This window comes from Xenopus laevis, chromosome 5S, assembly GCF_017654675.1.
Source record: "Xenopus laevis strain J_2021 chromosome 5S, Xenopus_laevis_v10.1, whole genome shotgun sequence".
Classification (NCBI taxonomy): domain Eukaryota; kingdom Metazoa; phylum Chordata; class Amphibia; order Anura; family Pipidae; genus Xenopus; species Xenopus laevis.
This window is the reverse complement of record NC_054380.1, coordinates 7,572,501-7,593,720: the sequence shown is the minus strand read 5'-3', so window position 1 is coordinate 7,593,720 and position 21,220 is coordinate 7,572,501. Positions and strand designations below refer to the sequence as shown.

The following is a 21,220-nucleotide window of genomic DNA, read 5'->3' as shown; positions in this document are numbered from 1 at the left end:
ATCCAAATAATGATCTTCCGACCCATGAGGGAAAGAACAAGGTCCCCTAATTACCATTCAGGGCGGCGGAGCGGTAATTTTAGCATTTTGCTGCCCTCCATGTGCAAACAGCAGGCAACTTTCACCACTAGCCATTCGATTCTCAGCCTCCATGGGCCGACTGGGTTTGCACGACTTGCCTGTAGCCGTCAGGATTGTATCAGGACTGTGGAAGAGATTAGTCTCGCTTTGACTGTCACTGTGACTGGTGATGGCAAAAAGACTCCAGAGCATCTCTGAGCTTTGGGTTTATGTTCAGCATAAAGGAGCGCTGTGTGGTTTGTGTTTTTGGTTTGGGGAATCAAGGCCGATAATTTTCTTTCACCCACTGTTCTGTGCCCCCCCATCGTTTATTTTGCATGTTTTTACATAGTAAGTTACGTTCTATCAAGTCCAACCTTTAAAGTCTATATATACTCTGCCTAACTGTCAGTTGATCCAGAGGAAGGCAAAAAAAAAAACTCTAAACCCTCTCCAATTTGCCTCATAGGGGGAAAAAATTCTTTCCTGACTCCAAAATGGCAATGGGACCAGTCCCTGGATCAACTTGTACTATGAGCTATCTCCCATATCCCTGTATTCCCTCACTTGCTAAACACCATCCAACCCCTTCTTGTTCCTATCTAATGTATCAGCCTGTACCCCTGATTCAGGGAGACAATTCCACATCTTCACAGCTCTCACTGTAACAAACCCCTTCCCAATAGTTAGATGGAACCTACTGTGAAAGACCTAATGGACAGAAAGACCTATTGGTAAATAAAGCATTAGAGAGATTATTAAATAAAGCATTAGAGTGTTTATTAACTCATCTTGTTTTGAGAAGGTTAGTAGGACTAAGTTACCGGCCAGAAAAAGAGTGCAGAGGGGCAATAGGTAGAGACTGGGCAGGCAGGAGAGAACCCAGAAATGTTTGGGGTCTTTGCCTCGCAGTTACCCAGAGGATTTATCAACTAAAACACCTTTTGGCTGTAATGTCAACTACTGCTTCTGCAATATGGGGTCCTTGAACATTACACCCCCTCTCTCTAAGAATGTACCTTACAGGGAACATCCCTATTTCTGCTCATGGACTTAGACCCGTCTGTGTGGAGTGGGAAGGGGAGACCACCCTTGTAGTTTAAACTCCAGACATTTCTTATTTGCTCTTCTTCATTTTTTATGGCCAAGTGACATGTATCATTTGTAGACATTATTGACATTATCATTTCCTTAGGGATGGTGCAACATTAATTCCCATGCCGGTATATTAAGGCATATCTCATCTCCCGTCGAATTAACCTGATGTGCTATTACTGGGTTTCTCCTCTCCGGAAGGTCCCACTCACTGGAACATGAGACTTTATTGGCCGGAAAAATCAGAGCTCCCCGGGAGTTGTAATATGTGGGTATTGTAATAGTTTCATAGGCAGGTAATCATCTCCTGGTCAAGGGCGCTCAATGGCAGACGACTGGGCAAGAGCGAGGCTACTGAGTCAGCTTTGTTGGTTTAACATAAATTGGAAGATCTGATTGGCTGGTCTATACCTGTAAAGGTGGCCATACACGGGCAGATAAAGCTGCCGATATCGGTCGTTTGGACTGACTTGACAGCTTATCTGCCCGTGTATGGGGGCTTCCGACGGGTCTTCCCGATCAATATCGATCGGGAAGGTTTGATTTTTACCCGACCGACCCTTCGGAGCCCCTTGGCGCATCGTAATTCGATCGTTCGGCCATACGGCCAAACGTTCGAATTACCCCCAATATAGCCATGCAGTTTAGTGGCATATCGGGGAAATATCCGCTCGTTTGGCAATGTCGCCAAACGAGCAGATCTTTGAGTCTATGGCCACCTTAAGTGTAGACCTGTATTTTGGGTAGGTTCTTTATATACACAGATGATGTGCGTAGGTCTTGGCTTACTACAATTAATGACAGAATTAGGGATAAAATAAGTTGTTACAGTTTTTTTGCTGCACTTCAAAATGGCAATACTTAAAAAGAACATTACTTGAGTACAGCAGTGGGGTGCGATGGATCAATAGCAGGGAAAGCAGTCGATTTCTCGCCTACAGCCTCGGGGCAGCGAAACGCAGCTGCTTTTTATTATGAATAACTGGCGAAAGTTTCATCCTAACACTGAACGAAAATGTCAAATCTTGGACTTTTCTTCTTCTTCGTGTGGAATATTTCTTAAAGGAGAAGGAAACCCCCAGGGCGCTAAACCCCTCCCCCCCTCCCCTGTGCTGCCCCCCCTCCCTCCTCCCCCCTGGCCTACCTGTCCCCCTGGGCAAATGCCCCTAACTTTTTACTCACCCCTCTGCGCAGGTCCTGTCCACGGAGTACGCAGTCGCCATCTTCTCCCACGCGCGTCTTCTTCCTGCTCTGATCGGCGTTTCTGGCGCATGCGCAGTAGGAACAGGTACCGGTACGGCTCTACTGCGCATGCGTCGAATGTCACGAAGTTTTCCGATTTCACTTCGTGACATTCGGCGCATGCGCAGTAGAGCCGTACCGGTACCTGTTCCTACTGCGCATGCGCCAGAAAACGCCGATCAGAGCAGGAAGAAGACGCGCGTGGGAGAAGATGGCGACTGCGTACTCCGTGGACAGGACCTGCGCAGAGGGGTGAGTAAAAAGTTAGGGGCATTTGCCCAGGGGGTCAGTTAGGCCAGGGGGGAGGAGGGAGGGGGGGGCAGCACAGGGAGGGGGGAGGGGTTTAGCGCCCTGTGGGTTTCCTTCTCCTTTAACACTGCCACTACTTTCCCAACGCAGCTCTGTGCCATCCGAACCCCAAGAGGGGCCCTCAGGTTATCTCTAAGGATATCGGAATGTGAGAGCAGCCCTACTCAGCTGGAAAGGGTCAGATTAAAGGAGTGTTCAATGGGATGCCTGGAAGTGGCTTCTTGTATCTATATTATTTACAGTAGGGGGTACATTATCCCTTATAATACATGAGTGATACTCAGAGTTCCCTGTATAACTCAGCCTGCAGCCTTGTGCCTTTATATGGTCACAGAACAACCCCTCAGTGACTTCTAATATCCTTATCATTTACAGTAGGGGGTACATTATCCCTTATAATACATGAGTGATACTCACAGTTCCCTGTATAACTCAGCCTGCAGCCTTGTGCCTTTATATGGTCACAGAACAACCCCTCAGTGACTTCTAATATCCTTATCATTTACAGTAGGGGGTACATTATCCCTTATAATACATGAGTGATACTCACAGTTCCCTGTATAACTCAGCCTGCAGCCTTGTGCCTTTATATGGTCACAGAACAACCCCTCAGTGACTTCTAATATCCTTATCATTTACAGTAGGGGGTACATTATCCCTTATAATACATGAGTGATACTCACAGTTCCCTGTATAACTCAGCCTGCAGCCTTGTGCCTTTATATGGTCACAGAACAACCCCTCAGTGACTTCTAATATCCTTATCATTTACAGTAGGGGGTACATTATCCCTTATAATACATGAGTGATACTCAGAGTTCCCTGTATAACTCAGCCTGCAGCCTTGTGCCTTTATATGGTCACAGAACAACCCCTCAGTGACTTCTAATATCCTTATCATTTACAGTAGGGGGTACATTATCCCTTGCGTAATGAGTAATATTCATTAAGAGACAATTGGGCTGACATTAGTACCTAGGAAGACAGAAGCAATAGACTTTCGCTTTATTAAGGAAAGACTAGGCTTTCAGGTTGCTCAGAATGGGGTGGAAGTAGCACAACTTTCAGTGATATGGGAAGGGGTTAATTCATATTGATTTTTGATGCTTGATAAAGGGGGTAACCCTGAAACGTTGCATGCTGCAATAAATACTTAGCAAGGTATAACCTGCTTGCATTACCTGTGTGCCGGTGAATTCTTGTCGCCGTTAATTCATTTTGCCCAGTGGAATGGCTGATTTCTTTCGGCTGGTGGCAGGGAAGGAGTTAATGACGGACTGACGCATGACATACTAATTGGGGGGGTTATTACTCGGTGCCGCGGGCCCGGTGGGGAATTCTATTAATGACAGCGGGGGGGGGCACCTGAATAAGGGGCTAAACAGAAGGATTTGTCAGAACCTCTTTCTGAGAAGGAGCCACTTTCTATCACATCTGAACCGGGCGTCTCATTAACATCCAATCAGATCTCACGCTGACTTGTACAATTGCTTTCAGAATGAAAATCACTTACATTAACATTAACGAGGCGAGTAATGAGCTGGCGGCACTACCTGCATCACATGATCACGTATCTCGCCCGTGCCTGGTCAGATATGGGCGCTATGAACTATATCCCTTGTAATAACTGCCCCTCTATGTGGCTATATATATATATAGATCTCTTATATATTTGTACACTTTGCAAGCAGACATTATTATTTATTAGTTATTTATTATGTCTGGGGCAGATTTAGCAAGGGTCAAATTGAAAGTTTTTTATGACTAAAACTGTCAAATTCAATTAGAGAATTGTTAAAATTTGATTCGAGTTTTTTTAAGAAATTCTAATTCGATTTTCAAAATGTATCATACTCTGGCCCTTTAAGAATTCGACTATTAGCCACCTAAAACCTGCTGAATTGCTGTTTTAGTCATCGGGAGATGTCCTGAGATCAATTTGGAGTTGTTTTTCTCCGAAAAAAAAACCCCTCAAATTGAGTTTTTAAGACTTAAATCGAGTTTGATTCGAGTTTTCAAGTCGATCCTATTCAACCGAGTTTAGAAAGAAAGAAATTTGATTTTCTTTAAACATTTGGATTGGTCGAATTTATAGACCTCTTATATATCAAGCTGCTGGGATGGGGTAGATAGGGGCAATAATGGAAAACTAGTTTTTTGGTTAATTTGATTGAATCCCCCTGGCTACTTGTACCGTGTATATACTCGAGTATAAGCCGAGTTTTTCAGACCCCAAAATATGCTGAAAAACTCTACCTCGGTTTAAACTCGAGTCAAGCGCAAAGAATGGTCGCCGGCATCCAAAAACGAGATGCCGGCACCTCCAATGGGAGCAGAACCCCTCAATTTTTTGATTGAAACTTACCAGAAGCTGCTGCATTTCTCACCCTCGGCTTATACTCGAGTCAATAAGCTTTCCCAGTTTTTGGAGGTAAAATTAGGTACCTCGGCTTATACTCGGGACGGCTTATACTCGAGTATATACGGTATCTGTCTCACTAATAATAAGTGTGACCGGGAATAGTGTCCCTTATTGTGTGTCAGGAAGGGCCCAGGAAGAATCAGTGATGATAGATATACGAGATACAAAACTGACGTATTTGCTGTATCAGAACCATAGTTCTCCCTTTCAGCCCAGTTGGACATTTAATCAATATCTGTTTGCTGATTGGCTGCTTCCTGGTGCTAAGGCTTCTTTGTGTTGCTTGGATTTCTCTGCCCTTTATTGTCCCGCATAGAACAGTCATTTATCGACCTCAGCAGTTTAGGAAGCAAAACAATGGTTTCAATTATTTTTACAGGTCGTGGATCTGTTATCCGGAAACCCATTATCCAGAAAAGTCTGAATTACAAAAGGGCCAACTGCCATAGACTCCATTTTATACAAAAATTTGGATAATATTTATTATTATAAAATATATTTTAATTTTCTCGCTAATAATAAAACAGTACATTGTGCTTGATCCCAACTGTGATTTAATTAATCCTTATTTAATGTGCCAGGCAGGGAACCCCACAAACTCACAGCTCTGTGGCTACTGATATACTTTATACTGGTATGGGATCCGTTATCCAGAAACTCATTATCCAGAAAGCTCAGAATGACGGAAAAGCCGTCTCTCATAGACTTAATTTTATCCAAATGTTTTCCCTTTCCCTAATTTACTTATGCGAATTAGGATTTGGTTCGGTATTCGGCCGAATCTTTTGCAAAGGATTCGGGGGTTCAACCGAATGCAAAATAGTGGATTCGGTGCATCCCTACTTTAAAGGGGTGGTTAACGTTTAGTATGTTCTAGTGTGGCCAAGTCTAAGCAAGTTTTCAATTGGTCTTCATTATTTATTTTTTTTATAGTTTTTTTTCCCCCCCCCCAATTATTTGCCTTTTTCTTCTGACTCTTTTCATCTTTAAAAAAGCGGGAGCCCTAGCAACCATATTGCTGAAATGGCAAACTGGAGAGCTACTGGATAAAAAGCTATAATAACTCAAGAACCAGAAATAATAAAAAATGATAAAAATGTCCAAATTGTCTCAACATCTGACTCTCTACATCATTATAAGAGTGAACAACCCCTAGAACCTGTGCCGAGTTATCCCCTCTGTACAGCGCTGCGCTATATGTAATAAGTAGCTAAAATATTGCAGCAAAGGGCTTTATTCATTTGATTTTTTAGGATTTCCAGCAAATCCGGTGGAATATTTGATTTATTCGCTGTACATAATCCTTGACATATGTAAATGGCGCCTCTCAATATGACAGTTGTCCCGGGTGGGCGCCGGCGCAGTTTATGTTTGCGTTGGTAATTACAGATGGGCCTGAGAGTAGAATAAAATTCATTAACTGGAGCCCAGATTTGGCCGGCGCTATGAATATGTATGAGCTGTTGCAGTTCTGCATGCAGATTGTATCCCGCGTCATCATCATCATCACATTGTCCTGTGAATTACCAGTGCCTCTTATTCTCCTACAAATACATCTCATCACAGTCTCTGTGCCCACCAGGAGACACTGAAAAGGGAAATAAAGACTTTACTATCCATTTTTTATTTTTTACCGTTTTTCCAAAATCTAAGTTTATTAATGTCCCTGTCTCTGGCAGCTCAGTAATTTAAGTGCAGACTCTGAACTGTTAAAATTTAGTTATGAAATGGAGTCCTGCGCGGGTCCATTTTTTGGAACCCGACCCGTACCCGCAACCCGGACCTGAAACCCGCATTCTTACCCGCTTGGACCGGCTACCCGACCTGCAAGTACCTTATCCGCAACCCGCTGACCATCAAGAATCAGGAAGTGCTGTCATTGTAAACCGGAAGTGACATCATCGGAAGTAGACGTGATCGTAAAACAGGAAGTGATTTCATTGTAAACCGGAAGTGACATCATCTGAAGTAAGCGCGATCAGAAAAAAAAGCTGTAAACAGGAAGTGATGTCATTGTAAACGGACGTGGCATCATCGGAAGTAGGCGTGATCCCAAAACAGCCGTAAACAGGAAGTGATGTCATTGTAAACCGGAAGTGGCATCATCTGAAGTAGACATGATCAGAAAAAAGGAGTAAAAATCGCTATTGAGAAGACCCACAGCCCGACCCACGACCTGCAGAACAGCCGACCCGTGTCTATACCCGCACCCGGAACTTCTACCTGCAACCCGCAGGTTTTTCTCAGCAGCATCTCTGGAGTATTAGTAACTATTGTATCAAGTCTAACAGCTGCCTGTAATGAAACTCAGGGATTCTGCTCAGCAGGGACAAAGATAAGAACTGTATCAACTAAATGTATCAATTTAGAACAGTTAAGGTCAGAGACATACGCTCAGATTCCCGGTGACAAATCTCCTCTTCTTCGGGGTGACTAATCTCCCACTCGGATCAATTTGTTTTACGAAGTCGCCCCAAGTTTCCTTGTGAGGCGACTTCGGAAAATGAAGTTCTAGCTTGCGGGAAAGCAGTTCGAGGAAGAGGAGATTTGTCGCCTGGTGACTAATCTCCCCGAATCTGACTGTGTGTCTCTGCCCTAAAGTCGGCGACCCCCTCCCAGAGCTGCTTTAAGAAGGTGAAAAATGAAACTTAATCGAAAAACAACCACACTTAGAAAATAGAAAGATCTGAGACCAACTGAACTGAAAAAAGTGTTTGAAGGTGGACAACCCTTTTAAAGAGTCTGTTCTGCCCTGAGCCGCATTGGAACAATCGAAAACCTCCTGCTTGTGGCATTTAGCGGAATACACACTCATTGCATTCTGGGTAACTGTCTATACTGTAATTCATTTACTGCACCTCTAGATACAGAAATTTGGATTCGGTGAGAAGCTGTCACAGCCACAGTTTTTATTTATGTGATACAGACACAGGCCCCTGGGAGCAGACGTGCAGGAATGCCAGGGATCAGATGCACAGCCTCTGCACTGTGAGATACAGAGGGTTAATAAGGGCCTTCTGGGTTTAAAGGAACAGTAACACCAAAAAAGTTAGTGTTTTAAAGTACCGGTAATACAAATATAATTATATATATATATAAGTATTGCCCTGCACTGGTAAAACTGATGTGTTTGCTTCAGAAACACTACTAGTTTATAGGCAGTCACACCTTTCCAGAGACTATTATCCCACTGTTACTATAGACACCATCTCTCCCTACTATACCTGCTATCCCACAGTCACACTCCCTTCCCAGAGACTATTATCCACTGTTACTATAGACACCATCTCTCCCTACTATACCTGCTATCCCACAGTCACACTCCCTTCCCAGAGACTATTATCCACTGTTACTATAGACACCATCTCTCCCTACTATACCTGCTATCCCACAGTCACACTCCCTTCCCAGAGACTATTATCCACTGTTACTATAGGCACCATCTCTCCCTACTATACCTGCTATCCCACAGTCACACTCCCTTCCCAGAGACTATTATCCACTGTTACTATAGGCACCATCTCTCCCTACTATACCTGCTATCCCTCAGTCACACTCCCTTCCCAGAGACTATTATCCACGGTTACTATAGACACCATCTCTCCCTACTATACCTGCTATCCCTCAGTCACACTCCCTTCCCAGAGACTATTATCCACTGTTACTATAGGCACCATCTCTCCCTACTATACCTGCTATCCCACAGTCACACTCCCTTCCCAGAGACTATTATCCACTGTTACTATAGACACCATCTCTCCCTACTATACCTGCTATCTCACAGTCACACTCCCTTCCCAGAGACTATTATCCACTGTTACTATAGGCACCATCTCTCCCTACTATACCTGCTATCCCACAGTCACACTCCCTTCCCAGAGACTATTATCCACTGTTACTATAGGCACCATCTCTCCCTACTATACCTGCTATCCCACAGTCACACTCCCTTCCCAGAGACTATTATCCACTGTTACTATAGGCACCATCTCTCCCTACTATACCTGCTATCCCACAGTCACACTCCCTTCCCAGAGACTATTATCCACTGTTACTATAGGCACCATCTCTCCCTACTATACCTGCTATCCCACAGTCACACTCCCTTCCCAGAGACTATTATCCCACTGTTACTATAGGCACCATCTCTCCCTACTATACCTGCTATCCCACAGTCACACTCCCTTCCCAGAGACTATTATCCCACTGTTACTATAGGCACCATCTCTCCCTACTATACCTGCTATCCCACAGTCACACTCCCTTCCCAGAGACTATTATCCACTGTTACTATAGACACCATCTCTCCCTACTATACCTGCTATCCCACAGTCACACTCCCTTCCCAGAGACTATTATCCCACTGTTACTATAGACACCATCTCTCCCTACTATACCTGCTATCCCACAGTCACACTCCATCCCAGAGACTATTATCTACTGTTACTATAGACACCATCTCTCCCTACTATACCTGCTATCCCACAGTCACACTCCCTTCCCAGAGACTATTATCCACTGTTACTATAGGCACCATCTCTCCCTACTATACCTGCTATCCCACAGTCACACTCCCTTCCCTGAGACTATTATCCCACTGTTACTTAACCAATTAGTAGGTTAATGTATGTCTTATTTGAGTTTTCTCAGTCTTCCCAGCCATACCCACCCTCCAACACTAAATTACACATATCTAAAGCATTTACACTAGGGCTAGACAAGCACTAATACCATTGCAATGGAAGTCAATGAGGGGCTATTTTTGAGCACTGTAAAAGGGTTAATCAGCTGCCCGAAGTCCTTCTGAAGAACAAGGTGGGGGGCATGGAAATTAAAGGGAGCAATAAAGCCATTTCTGAGACAAATTGCTTGATAGGGAAACGGTGCTGTTTGTCTCCCTCTTGTGGACACTCAGAGATTTGCCTTGAATTCTCAATTTCACTGTTTAAAGGGAAAGTTCATATTCCATTTAACTTCCACTAATTACATTAAGATTTAATTAATTTAGCAGGTGGTCTTCTTTCTAAGTTCTCTTTGTTTTTTTTTTCTATATTTTTCATTCTTTTCCACCTTTAAAGTGACTTCCCCCTGTGGTTATTAGACCAGTGGCCCTACGAGACAGACATTGGCTTCAATATGAGGCTACAGTGTTTGTTTCTGAACTTTCTTACTTGTTCCTCCTCATTTCCAAAAGGCTCTGTGGCTAAGGTCAGTGAGCTAATCTATGGTCTTTGTCTCTAAAGAATTAAACAAAAATGAAGACAGATTGCAGCCTATTTTTGTGAAATGGATATTTATAGTTGTGTTCAGAATAATAGCAGTCCGACATCACTATAGAGATGTTTCTCATACTATGGAGTAGGGATGCACCGAATCCACTATTTTGGGTTCGGTCGAACCCCCGGATCCTTCACGAAAGATTCGGCCGAATACCGAATCCGAATCCTGATTTTCATATGCAAATTAGGGGTGGGAAGGGGAGAACAGTTTTTACTTCCTTGATTTGTGACAAAAAGTCAAGTGATTCCCATCCCGCCCCTAATTTGCATATGCAAATTCGGATTTGGTTCGGCTCTGTATACTGAGAGTTTCATTGCTTCTATCTGTACCAGTTTATAAAGTCGCAGGAATATTTTGTTTAGAACCCGGCGCACACAGGGAGATGCAGCTAATAGGCCTCATGCCGTAATATCCTCCTCCTGTTTTATTAATGATTTATCCATGGGATTTACGTGCCCGATTAAACTTTATTTTCTTGCTCTGCAGTCGCCTCTTTATTACCTCTCTGCTAATTGGAAGGAGAAACACAAATTTACATTGCGTCTGTATATTTAACATTTTCCACACTTTTTCCATCTGGTTATTGCCTATTAAAGGGGTGGTTCACCTTTAAGTTAACTTTTAGCACGTTATAGAATGGCCAATTCTAAGCAACATTTCAATTGGTCTTCATTATTTATTTTTTATATATTTTTGTCTTCTTCTGAATCTTTCCAGCTGACCCCATCTAAAAACGAATGCTCTCTAAAGCTGGCCATAGACGCAAAGATCTGATCTTACGAATCGAGGATTCGTGTGATTTTGGACCGTGTGTGGAGAGTCCCGACATTTTTCGTCCGGTCGAGATCGGTCGTTTGGTCGATCGGACAGGTTAAAAGATTTCTGTCGGCTGCAGATAATATCTCTGCGTGTATTGCCGATCGTACGATTTTCAGAGGGAGACTGTCACCAGCTTTGGTCGGACATAACTTTCGTACGATTGCTGTCAGGGGCAGATGACTTGGGGCAGCTGGGAAATTGACAATATGTCTAGCCCCATGTCATTGAATATAAAAAAATCTGTTTGCTCTTTTGAGAAATGGATTTCAGTGCAGAATTCTGCTGGAGCAGCACTATTAACTGATTCATTTTGAAAAAAAATTTTTTTTTCCCATGCCAGTTTCCCTTTAAGGCTTCAAATGTATTTTCGTTGCTCCTTTTTATTACTCGACTTTCTATTCAGGCCTCTCCTATTCATATGCAAATCAGTGCGTGGTTGCTAGGGTAATTTGCACCCTAGCAACCAGATTATGGAACTTGCAAACTGGAGAGCTGCTGAATAAAAAGCTAGATAACTCAAAAACCACAAATAATAAAAAATGAAAACCAGTCTCAGAATATCGCTCTCTACATCATACTGCAAGTTAACTCAGAGGTGAACAAGCCCTTTACCAGATGCCCTTGAGCAGAGACGTAAGAGATGCAGTCCGCATGTTATATAAGATGAATTTAGTCAATGTTCGATTGAATGGTGCCTGACAAGCTCCTTGGGGGCGGCTCCAGTAATTTCTTGAAGGGAGGGGTTTAAAAGCAGGCGGAATATTTACTCTCATTCCAGTAAAACATAACATGTATATTTGCTTTATTTCCTTCCCCTTTAATCTTTAACTGATCCCAAGACTTTGTTCACTGCGCAGGCTCTTCCACTCGGGGCCTCGGCTGCGGTTATTTTACACTCGTGGTGTAAAAGCAGAGAGATTTTCTCAGCGCTGACCTTTTGGGAGCAGAAATATGGGTCAGTTTCCCTTGCCGTGCCGGTTCTCTGACACTTTGATGCACGAGCGTATGGAAATGTCTTTGCGTGAATCTCAGCGCCGAGCCTCGTGAGCAGAGTATGAAGGATGTGCCCTGACAGTTTGGGACCAGGCTCCTCTCTGCTCCTTCCTGAATTCCAACTTTCCCCAAGTAAAAACCAACATCTCTGTGTTCCTGTTGTACCTGCCCAATGCCACAAATAAAGGAGGAAATATCATCAGAGGCAATAAATCCCCTTTAATCTGCATTTTTACCCCTTTGTGTCTGTTAGAGGAATTCCTACATAGGAGTCTCTGGCACGTTCAATGTAAGGCTTCTCTTCGGTCATGATTGTTATGATGTCATTTCTATCACTAAATGACACTGTTTACACTACAAATAATTCACTCTACAATATAAAATGTCATTTATGTGTATTTAGTTGTAATATTGGTGTGTAGGTGCATCTCAGGTCATTTTGCCTGGTCATGTGATTTCAGAAAGAGCCAGCACTTTAGGATGGAACTGCTTTCTGGCAGGCTGTTGTTTCTCCTACTCAATGTAACTGAATGTGTCTCAGTGGGACTGAGCTTAGACTAAATCTCTGGGGTTCCATAAATCTGGCCCTGCCTTTTCATCTGGTCCTTTCTTAAAACCTTTAATTTCTTTGTGCATTTCAGATTTCCAGAAGAAACAGCCAGATGAGGACACCGCCCCCAGCACAAGCAGCAGCCAATCAGATTTGTTCCCCAGCGAGACAGATAGTGACAACGGCAATACCTCGATACCCACACCGACTGTTAACCCCACCCAGCAGCTCCCGACAGAACTGAATGTAGATTCTCCCAGCAAAGAAGACTGTAAGTGTGCGGGACCCCCCTTCCTTGGGGTATAGACCCCCTTATGCACTGGGACAGAATGCTCTGTTATACAGATAGCTAGAATCTCAGCTGCCATAAAGCAGGACAGGACTGCTGCTTACAATGGGGATCAGATAGGATCTGTGCAGCCACTGGGACAGAATGTTCTGTTATACAGATAGCTAGAATCTCAGCTGCCATAAAGCAGGTCAGGACTGCTGCTTACAATGGGGATCAGATAGGATCTGTGCAGCCACTGGGACAGAATGTTCTGTTATACAGATAGCTAGAATCTCAGCTGCCATAAAGCAGGACAGGACTGCTGCTTACAATGGGGATCAGATAGGATCTGTGCAGCCACTGGGACAGAATGCTCTGTTATACAGATAGCTAGAATCTCAGCTGCCATAAAGCAGGACAGGACTGCTGCTTACAATGGGGATCAGATAGGATCTGTGCAGCCACTGGGACAGAATGCTCTGTTATACAGATAGGTTGTCTCCTATAGACTCCATTTTATCCAAATAATTAAAAATTTAAAAAAATTATTTCCTTTTTCTCTGTAATAATAAAACAGTAGTTTGTACTTGATCCCAAAATATAATTAATCTTTAGTGGAGGCAAAACCAGCCTATTGGGTTTATTTAATGTTTACATGATTTTCTGGTAGACTTAAAAGGATTCTGTCATGATTTTTATGATGTAGTTTTTATCACTAAATGACACTGTTTACACTGCAAATAATTCACTCTACAATATAAAATGTCATTTATGTGTATTTAGTTGTAATATTGGTGTGTAGGTGCATCTCAGGTCATTTTGCCTGGTCATGTGATTTCAGAAAGAGCCAGCACTTTAGGATGGAACTGCTTTCTGGCAGGCTGTTGTTTCTCCTACTCAATGTAACTGACAAGCAGTAGGGGGGCAGCTATGTATCAGCTGATACAGTCATTAATTTCCAGGTGTCTTTATTGCTTTAATTAATAAATGAAACTGGGGAAGGGCTATAAGTTTTATCAGTGCAAGTAATTATATAAGTAGATGTTGGCAGCATTTAAAGCGCATTCTTCTATATATTCACGTTTCCGATCTTTAACGGTCCTCGGAATTAATTGCTAATGTCTATGACTGAGCGAGGGATTGGAGAGCTCTTGTGTTATCATAAGACTCGAATGCTAAAATTAGACTGTTGCTGCCTGTCTCTGTTGTCACATCAACATGAAATCTCGGTACATCTACCAACTAACTGACCACTCGCTGGCATCCCATAACCAAGTGAGAGGAGTTTCATCCCCCCCCAGTCCTCTAGTTGTTTGTCCATAAACTACAGGTATGGGATCTGTTATCCCGGAACCTGTTATCCAGAAAGCTCCAAATTACGGGAAGGGCCGTCTCCCATAGACTCCATTATATAGTGAATAAAGTACCCCCTCTTGTAAAATATAAGGATATTATAAGTTACCGAGGAGTTTCATGACCATATAAAAGTACGAGGCCGAAGGCCGAGTGTTTTTATACAGGTCATGGAACTCCGAGGTAACTTCTAATATCCTCATATTTTACAACTGGGGGTACTTTATTTATTATAATACACACATTTTAGTGAGTCATGTGACAGAAATGACATCACTACTCACCGTTTATAACTGGTGACATCAGAACTCACCGTTTATAAGGATATAATTTACAGGATATTCATGGCTTTTGTGTATTATAATTAAATAATCCAGGCTTTTGAAATTGATTTTTTTTTCTGTGTAATAATAAAACAGTCGCTTGTGCTTGATCCCAACTCAGATATAATTAATCCTTATTGGAGTCAAAACCAGCCTATTGGATTTATTTAATGTTTATATAATTTTTTAGTAGACTTAAGGTATGAAGATCCAAATTACAGAAAGATCCCCTATCCAGACAACCCCAGGTCCCAAGCATTCTGGATAACAGGTCCTATACACGTACAAAAATATTCTGAGTCCTGCAGCGGGTCGGGTACCCACGGGTTAAAAACCTGTAGTACCCTGCGGGTTGCAGGTATAAGTTTCGGGAGTGGGTATAGACGCGGGTTTGCGGGTTGGGCCGCGGGTCTTCTCAAAAGCGAGACAGCACTTCCTGTATCTTGATGGTCAGTGGATCAGGTTGCGGATAAGGTACTTGCGGGTCTGGTCGGGTAGCGGTTCCAAGCGGGTAAGTATGCGGTAACCGGTCGGATTCGGATTTAACAAATTGGTTCCGCGCAGGACTCTATTCTGAACATTCGCACTTCTATCAAGCTGGGCAGTTTCTCTTTCTCTTGCTCGGTGACATCAGCATTTTTAAGATGCAACGAAATCTCCACTTTTACGGGATATCATAATGTTTAATCCATTTGATCCCTGTACCCACATTAATCGTAAAATAAAAGCCATATACATATTATAATTCCTATGCAACAAACGGGCAGGGTCACTTAGTCGCGGTTCGACCCGTAAATGCAGCCTGAAATGATTTCAACAGGCCAACTAACCTGCCCAACTTTTTCAGACAGAACTCTTGTGAGATGCTGTTATTCAAAGGCTCATTTTATCCAGATAATATAAGTCGCACGATGAGTAGAACTGCCGCCTCCTGCCGTATTGCACTTTCACCCTATCGTGTCGCTCACAGAAATTAATTGGAATGATCCTTTTGTCAGCACTAATATGTTTCTGCAGGTTAATGATTAACACAACATTTTTGGGCAAGTGTGAGTGTTAGCCGGCGGAGAGCAATGTATTAATTACCTGAACTCTCACGCTCCGTGGCGCTGAAAAAAAAGAAGAAATATATTTTTAATTTGAGCCGATGATTAAAAAACAACAAACTGATCAAACGACAATCGCCCAGCGGGAAGATGCAGATCTCAAGGTGACCCGAATGTTTTGGATACGAGGGGATGACTAATCATAACAGCCGTGATCTCTGGTGCACAGGGAGGGGCGTCACATTGGTGCCATATCTCAGCCGTGATGCCACGTGCAAAAGGAACAGGAGTCTCCGTACAGTTAGTATCACAGGGGCTCTGTCCAATCATTTCATTAATCAGGGACAAGGTTTCATTAAATTTGTGCCTCACCGCAGCAATAATGAGGCGCCAGCAGGTCGGACTTATCTTTGCTGCACTAATGGTTTGTTTCAAAGAATATCTTACTGTGCGTCTTTTGTTTTATTTTAATGGTAGACTTATAAATAAATTGTGATAAATCTGGAACTTTTCATTCCCTTCAGAGAAATGTATTTATATACGAACATGTATGTACTAATGAACATTTTATCTAGTGTTACACTTCTTGCCCACTCTTCTTCATCGAATGGTTTAATGATATTTTCTGTTATACGAGATCCAGTTGTTTCGCCTTATTCCCCTTCATTGTGCTTGTTCTGGATGTTCGTAAGACTTGTTTCCATCATAGGGTTATTTGAAGAATACAGCAGAGCTTTCTCTAGGCTGGGTTTGGTTGGATTAGGCTTGGGTTGAGTTGGAGGATGCATTAGAGCTTTCTCTCTTGATTTGCACTAGAGCCTGGGTTAGGTTTGAGAATGCATCAGTGCTGTCTATAGGATTTGGTTAGTTTGGAGAAAACATCAACGATTTCTGTAGACCTCGGTAACATTGGAGAATGCATCAAAGGTTTCAGTTGGTAATGAATCGTAGATTTATGTAGACCTTGGTTAGGTTGGAAAATTTATCTGTCTGCAGGTTAGGTCAGGTTGGACAATGCAATAAAGCTTTCTGTAAACATGAGTTCATTGGAGAATGCATTACAGTTTGGGTTATATTGGAGAATGTATTTCTGTTAGGGTGTTCTGAAAATGCATCAGAGCTTCTTGTAGGCTTGGGTTAGGTTGGAGAACTTTCAGTTTCTTGTAGGGCTTGGTTAGGTTGAAGAGTGGAACTTTTTGCAGGCTTGCTTCTTGTAAGCATGGATTAGGTTGGAGGATGCATCAGAGCTTTTTGTAGGCTTGCTTCTTCTAAGCATGGATTAGGTTGGAGAGTGCTTTAGAGCTTTTTGCAGGCTTCTTGTAAGCATGGATTAGCTTGGAGGATGCATCAGAACTTTTTGTAGGCTTGCTTCTTCTAAGCATGGATTAGGTTGGAGAGTGCTTTAGAGCTTTTTGCAGGCTTCTTGTAAGCATGGATTAGCTTGGAGGATGCATCAGAACTTTTTGTAGGCTTGCTTCTTCTAAGCATGGATTAGGTTGGAGAGTGCTTTAGAGCTTTTGCAGGCTTGCTTCTTGTTAGCATGGATTAGGTTGGAGAATGCATCAGAACTTTTTGTAGGCTTGCTTCTTGTAAGCTTGGGTTAGTTTGAAGAGTGCATCAGAGCTCCTTGTAAGCTTAGGTTGTAAATGCATCAGAGGCTTTTTGTTTGTGTGGGTTGGAAAATGCATGAGACCTTTCTCTAGGTTTGGGCTGTATTTCAGAATGCTTCATAGTTGATGTAGGCTTGACAAATACTTTAGAGATTTCCTTATGTTTTGTGTTTTTGGATAAGAACTTTAGCAAGGTTAGAACTTTCCTTCTTTACAATAAAAGACAAAGAAAAAATTCTGAGCGAATACCTAATGCAAACTCATCGTTATTTATATGGTCACAGAAATTAGCACAATGGGGTGCGCAACAACAACACAGAAGGAAAATAATTCCAATGGCCTGATTAAGCAGGAAAGTTCCATGTTGCCCATTAGTGGATATTTTATAAAGTTGCGTTCAGAATAATAGCAGCGTGGAGTTCAATTAGGTGCTTACAATTTGCCAAGAACACATTGACTGCCCTAAAGAGAAATGGTGCAACATTTTGTGGACTGATGAAAGCAAGATTGTTCTTTTTGGGTCCAGGGGCCGCAGACCGTTTGTCAGACGAGTGAAGCCGCTGGCACAACATCATGATATGGGGATGTTTCTCATACTATGGAGTTGGGCCTATTTATCATATACCAGGGATCATGGATCAGTTTCAAAACATCAAAATACTTGAAGAGCTCATGTTGGCTTATGCCCAAGAGGAAATTCCATTGAAATGGGGGTTTGAACAAGACAACGACCCCCAAACTCACCAGTAAATGAGCAACATCTTGGTTCCAGACCAACAAGACTGATGTTATGGAGAGGCCCACACCCCGGACCTTAATCCAATAGGAAACTTGTGGGGTGACATAAAAATGGTGTTTGTGAGACAAAAGCAAGAAATGCAGAAGAATTGTGGAATGTAACAAGTTGTTGGAAGTTGTTGGACTCCATGTAACACAGATGTGCAGCAGTTCTACAGAAACACTGATTATACAACTCAATATTAGTTCAGACATTCAAAGGAAAGCTAAATCCAGAAACATGTTTCAGTTTATACAGTGAATGTTTGAGTTTATAAAGAACACTGCTATTTTTTGGAACAGCCTACGATTCCCTTTTCTTCACTTTCTGTAAAGGAATAATAAAAATGTGATACGTGTTTCTTTATGCTTTGATTTGGAATAGAATGTGCAGAGTTCCCAGTGCATTTGTGTGTATGGAAATAAAAGCTATTATAAGGATTTTGAGCTTTTTTTACTTTTTTTTAAACACACTGCTATTATTCTGAATACAATTGTACATGTTTTGGGCAAATGAAGAGAAAAGATTCATGTAAATACACTGCTCCCCGATGGATGAAGTGTACATATACCATGTAAGTGATCAAATCATTGTTCGCCCAGTCCTGTTGAGGGAATCAGCAGGAATCCCAGCGCTGAAAGGGTGGACAAGCCGCATTTAATGCAGAAAAGGTAAATAATGAATGTGGCCAATGAGGATGTTGATAATAGAACACATTTGACAACCTGTTTCTATAGGGGTAATGCATCACTAATTAGTCCTCAATGCCTGTAGCCTGGAATTAATGAGCTACTGTTATGTAAATGTCATGTTAATTAAGAGAATACTGAAAGCCCCATAAATCTGTGGAGAGATGGTTCTTTGGTGTGAGCTCTTCTGTTTAATGTCGCCAATACTGATCCTGTGTAGGAAGGCGGCACATGCAAAGCTGTTAAGCAGCCGCTCCCGCAATAAAGAATGGAGCGGCTGCTTAACTTCTCTGTATATTTCTATTTATACATATGGGAGGAGGAGGTGCCATATTGATTCCCTTAGACAGTACAGTATGAGGGTAAAGCTTATTGTGTGCCCAGAACATTCCTTCTCTGTATATTTGTATTTATACATATGGGAGGAGGAGGTGCCATATTGATTCCCTTAGACAGTACAGTATGAGGGTAAAGCTTATTGTGTGCCCAGAACATTCCTTCTCTGTATATTTGTATTTATACATATGGGAGGAGGGAGGTGCCATATTGATTCCCTTAGACAGTACAGTATGAGGGTATAGCTTATTGTGTGCCCAGAACATTCCTTCTCTGTATATTTGTATTTATACATATGGGAGGGAGGTGCCATATTGATTCCCTTAGACAGTACAGTATGAGGGTATAGCTTATTGTGTGCCCAGAACATTCCTTCTCTGTATATTTGTATTTATACATATGGGAGGAGGAGGTGCCATATTGATTCCCTTAGACAGTACAGTATGAGGGTATAGCTTATTGTGTGCCCAGAACATTCCTTTTCTGTGTATTAACATACCTTGTAGCAATGGGATTGACATGGAGGTGAGTATCGGTACAGTAAAATAACAATGTAAGAACACACAGGGGGGGGGGTAATGATTGTTCCAATCGATATTTAAGTAAGTGTCATATTTACTTGTTGTTGATTAATTGCAAATTAATGATCATTTCAAGCTCATGCAATTTGGCCTCAGGTTCATATTAGGGAGTAGCTCAGTACACAGTCGAACTCTTTATTTCTGTAACTCTCCCATAATGCAGTTGTACCCCCAGGCCACAATGGGGTGTTAATGTGTCTCTCCTTCTCTCGCTCTAGGTGGTCCCTGTACAGACTCCGCTCATGTCTCACTAACCACTCCATCCAAAAGATCCTGCGATTCAGGTAACGCAATTAACAGAACCTCATGTTTGTATCCAATGGACTTGCGTTATCAGCGACAGACATTCCACCCCAGCAGGGTCAGGACTTTAAAGGAGAAGGAAAGCTACGGAGGCATTTTATTGCCAATAGATTAGCTGCAATAGTGCAAGCTAGAATGCTATATTTATTCTGTAGAATGTTTTACCATACCTGAGTAAAAATCTCTAGAAACTCTCTGTTTGTTTAGAATAGGAGCTGCAGTATTAATGTGGTGTGACATCACTTCCTGCCTGAGTCTCTCCCTGCTCTGGGCTCAGATTACAGTAGAGAAGGGAGGGGTGGGGGGGAGAGGAGCAAACTGAGCATGCTCTTGCCCAGGGCAATGAGGTTTAAGTTGAAGGCAGGAAGTCTGATACAGAAGCCCATGTGTACACAATAGAAGGAAAGAAATGCAGTGTTTCTTTTGACAGGGGACTCAGAGCAACATTACTTTGGGGGTTTACTGGTATATTTAGATGGACCTTTCTGATAAGGCTTATTTAGTTTTAACCTTTCCTTCTCCTTTAAGTAAAGGGTCTGGGGTAACTGGATCGGGGGGGGGGGGGTGTCTGGTAACTGAGCCAGACCCATTGCAAGAAATGATCATTGTAAGTAAATATACATTCAGTGTCATGTCTTGTGCTGTCTAACCCCATATGGATAGTAGAGCTAGCAATCAGTCTTTGGTCCCCGGGGCACGGAGAGTGACTTAATCAAAGCAAATAGAACCACATTACACTAGGACAGTGATCCCCAACCAGTATCTCGTGAGTAACATGTTGCTCTCCAACCCCTTGGATGTTGTTCCCAGTGGCCTCAAAGCAGGGGTTTATTTTTGAATTCCAGGCAAGTTTTAGTTGTATAAAAACCAGGTGTACTGACAAACAGAGACTCAATGTAGGATGACAATCCACATAGGGGCTACTAAATGGCCAATCACAGCCCCTAATTGCCGCCCCAAGAACATCTTTCATACTTGTGTTGCTCCCCAATTCCTTTTTCTTCTGAATGTTGCTTATGGGTTCAAAAGGTTGGGGATCCCTACACTAGAACCATCATAAAACTGACTCTGTATATTCTCTTGGGATGAGCTACTCCGGCATGTACCCCTAGTGTTGCACTAATGCTACTTATACCCCTGAACTTATAGTAAATAAGCCC

At 42.5% G+C, this 21,220-nt stretch overlaps 1 protein-coding gene across 1 annotated transcript in view; it reads left to right on the top strand.

Moving 5' to 3' along the window:
• Positions 1-21,220, top strand: part of zfand3.S (zinc finger AN1-type containing 3 S homeolog) — a 76,905-nt gene that overhangs the window by 42,988 nt on the left and 12,697 nt on the right. The window contains exons 3-4 of the mRNA NM_001094166.1: positions 12,862-13,041; positions 19,976-20,041. Coding sequence (NP_001087635.1) covers positions 12,862-13,041; positions 19,976-20,041 — 246 coding nt within the window. The remainder of the gene's footprint in view (positions 1-12,861; positions 13,042-19,975; positions 20,042-21,220) is intronic.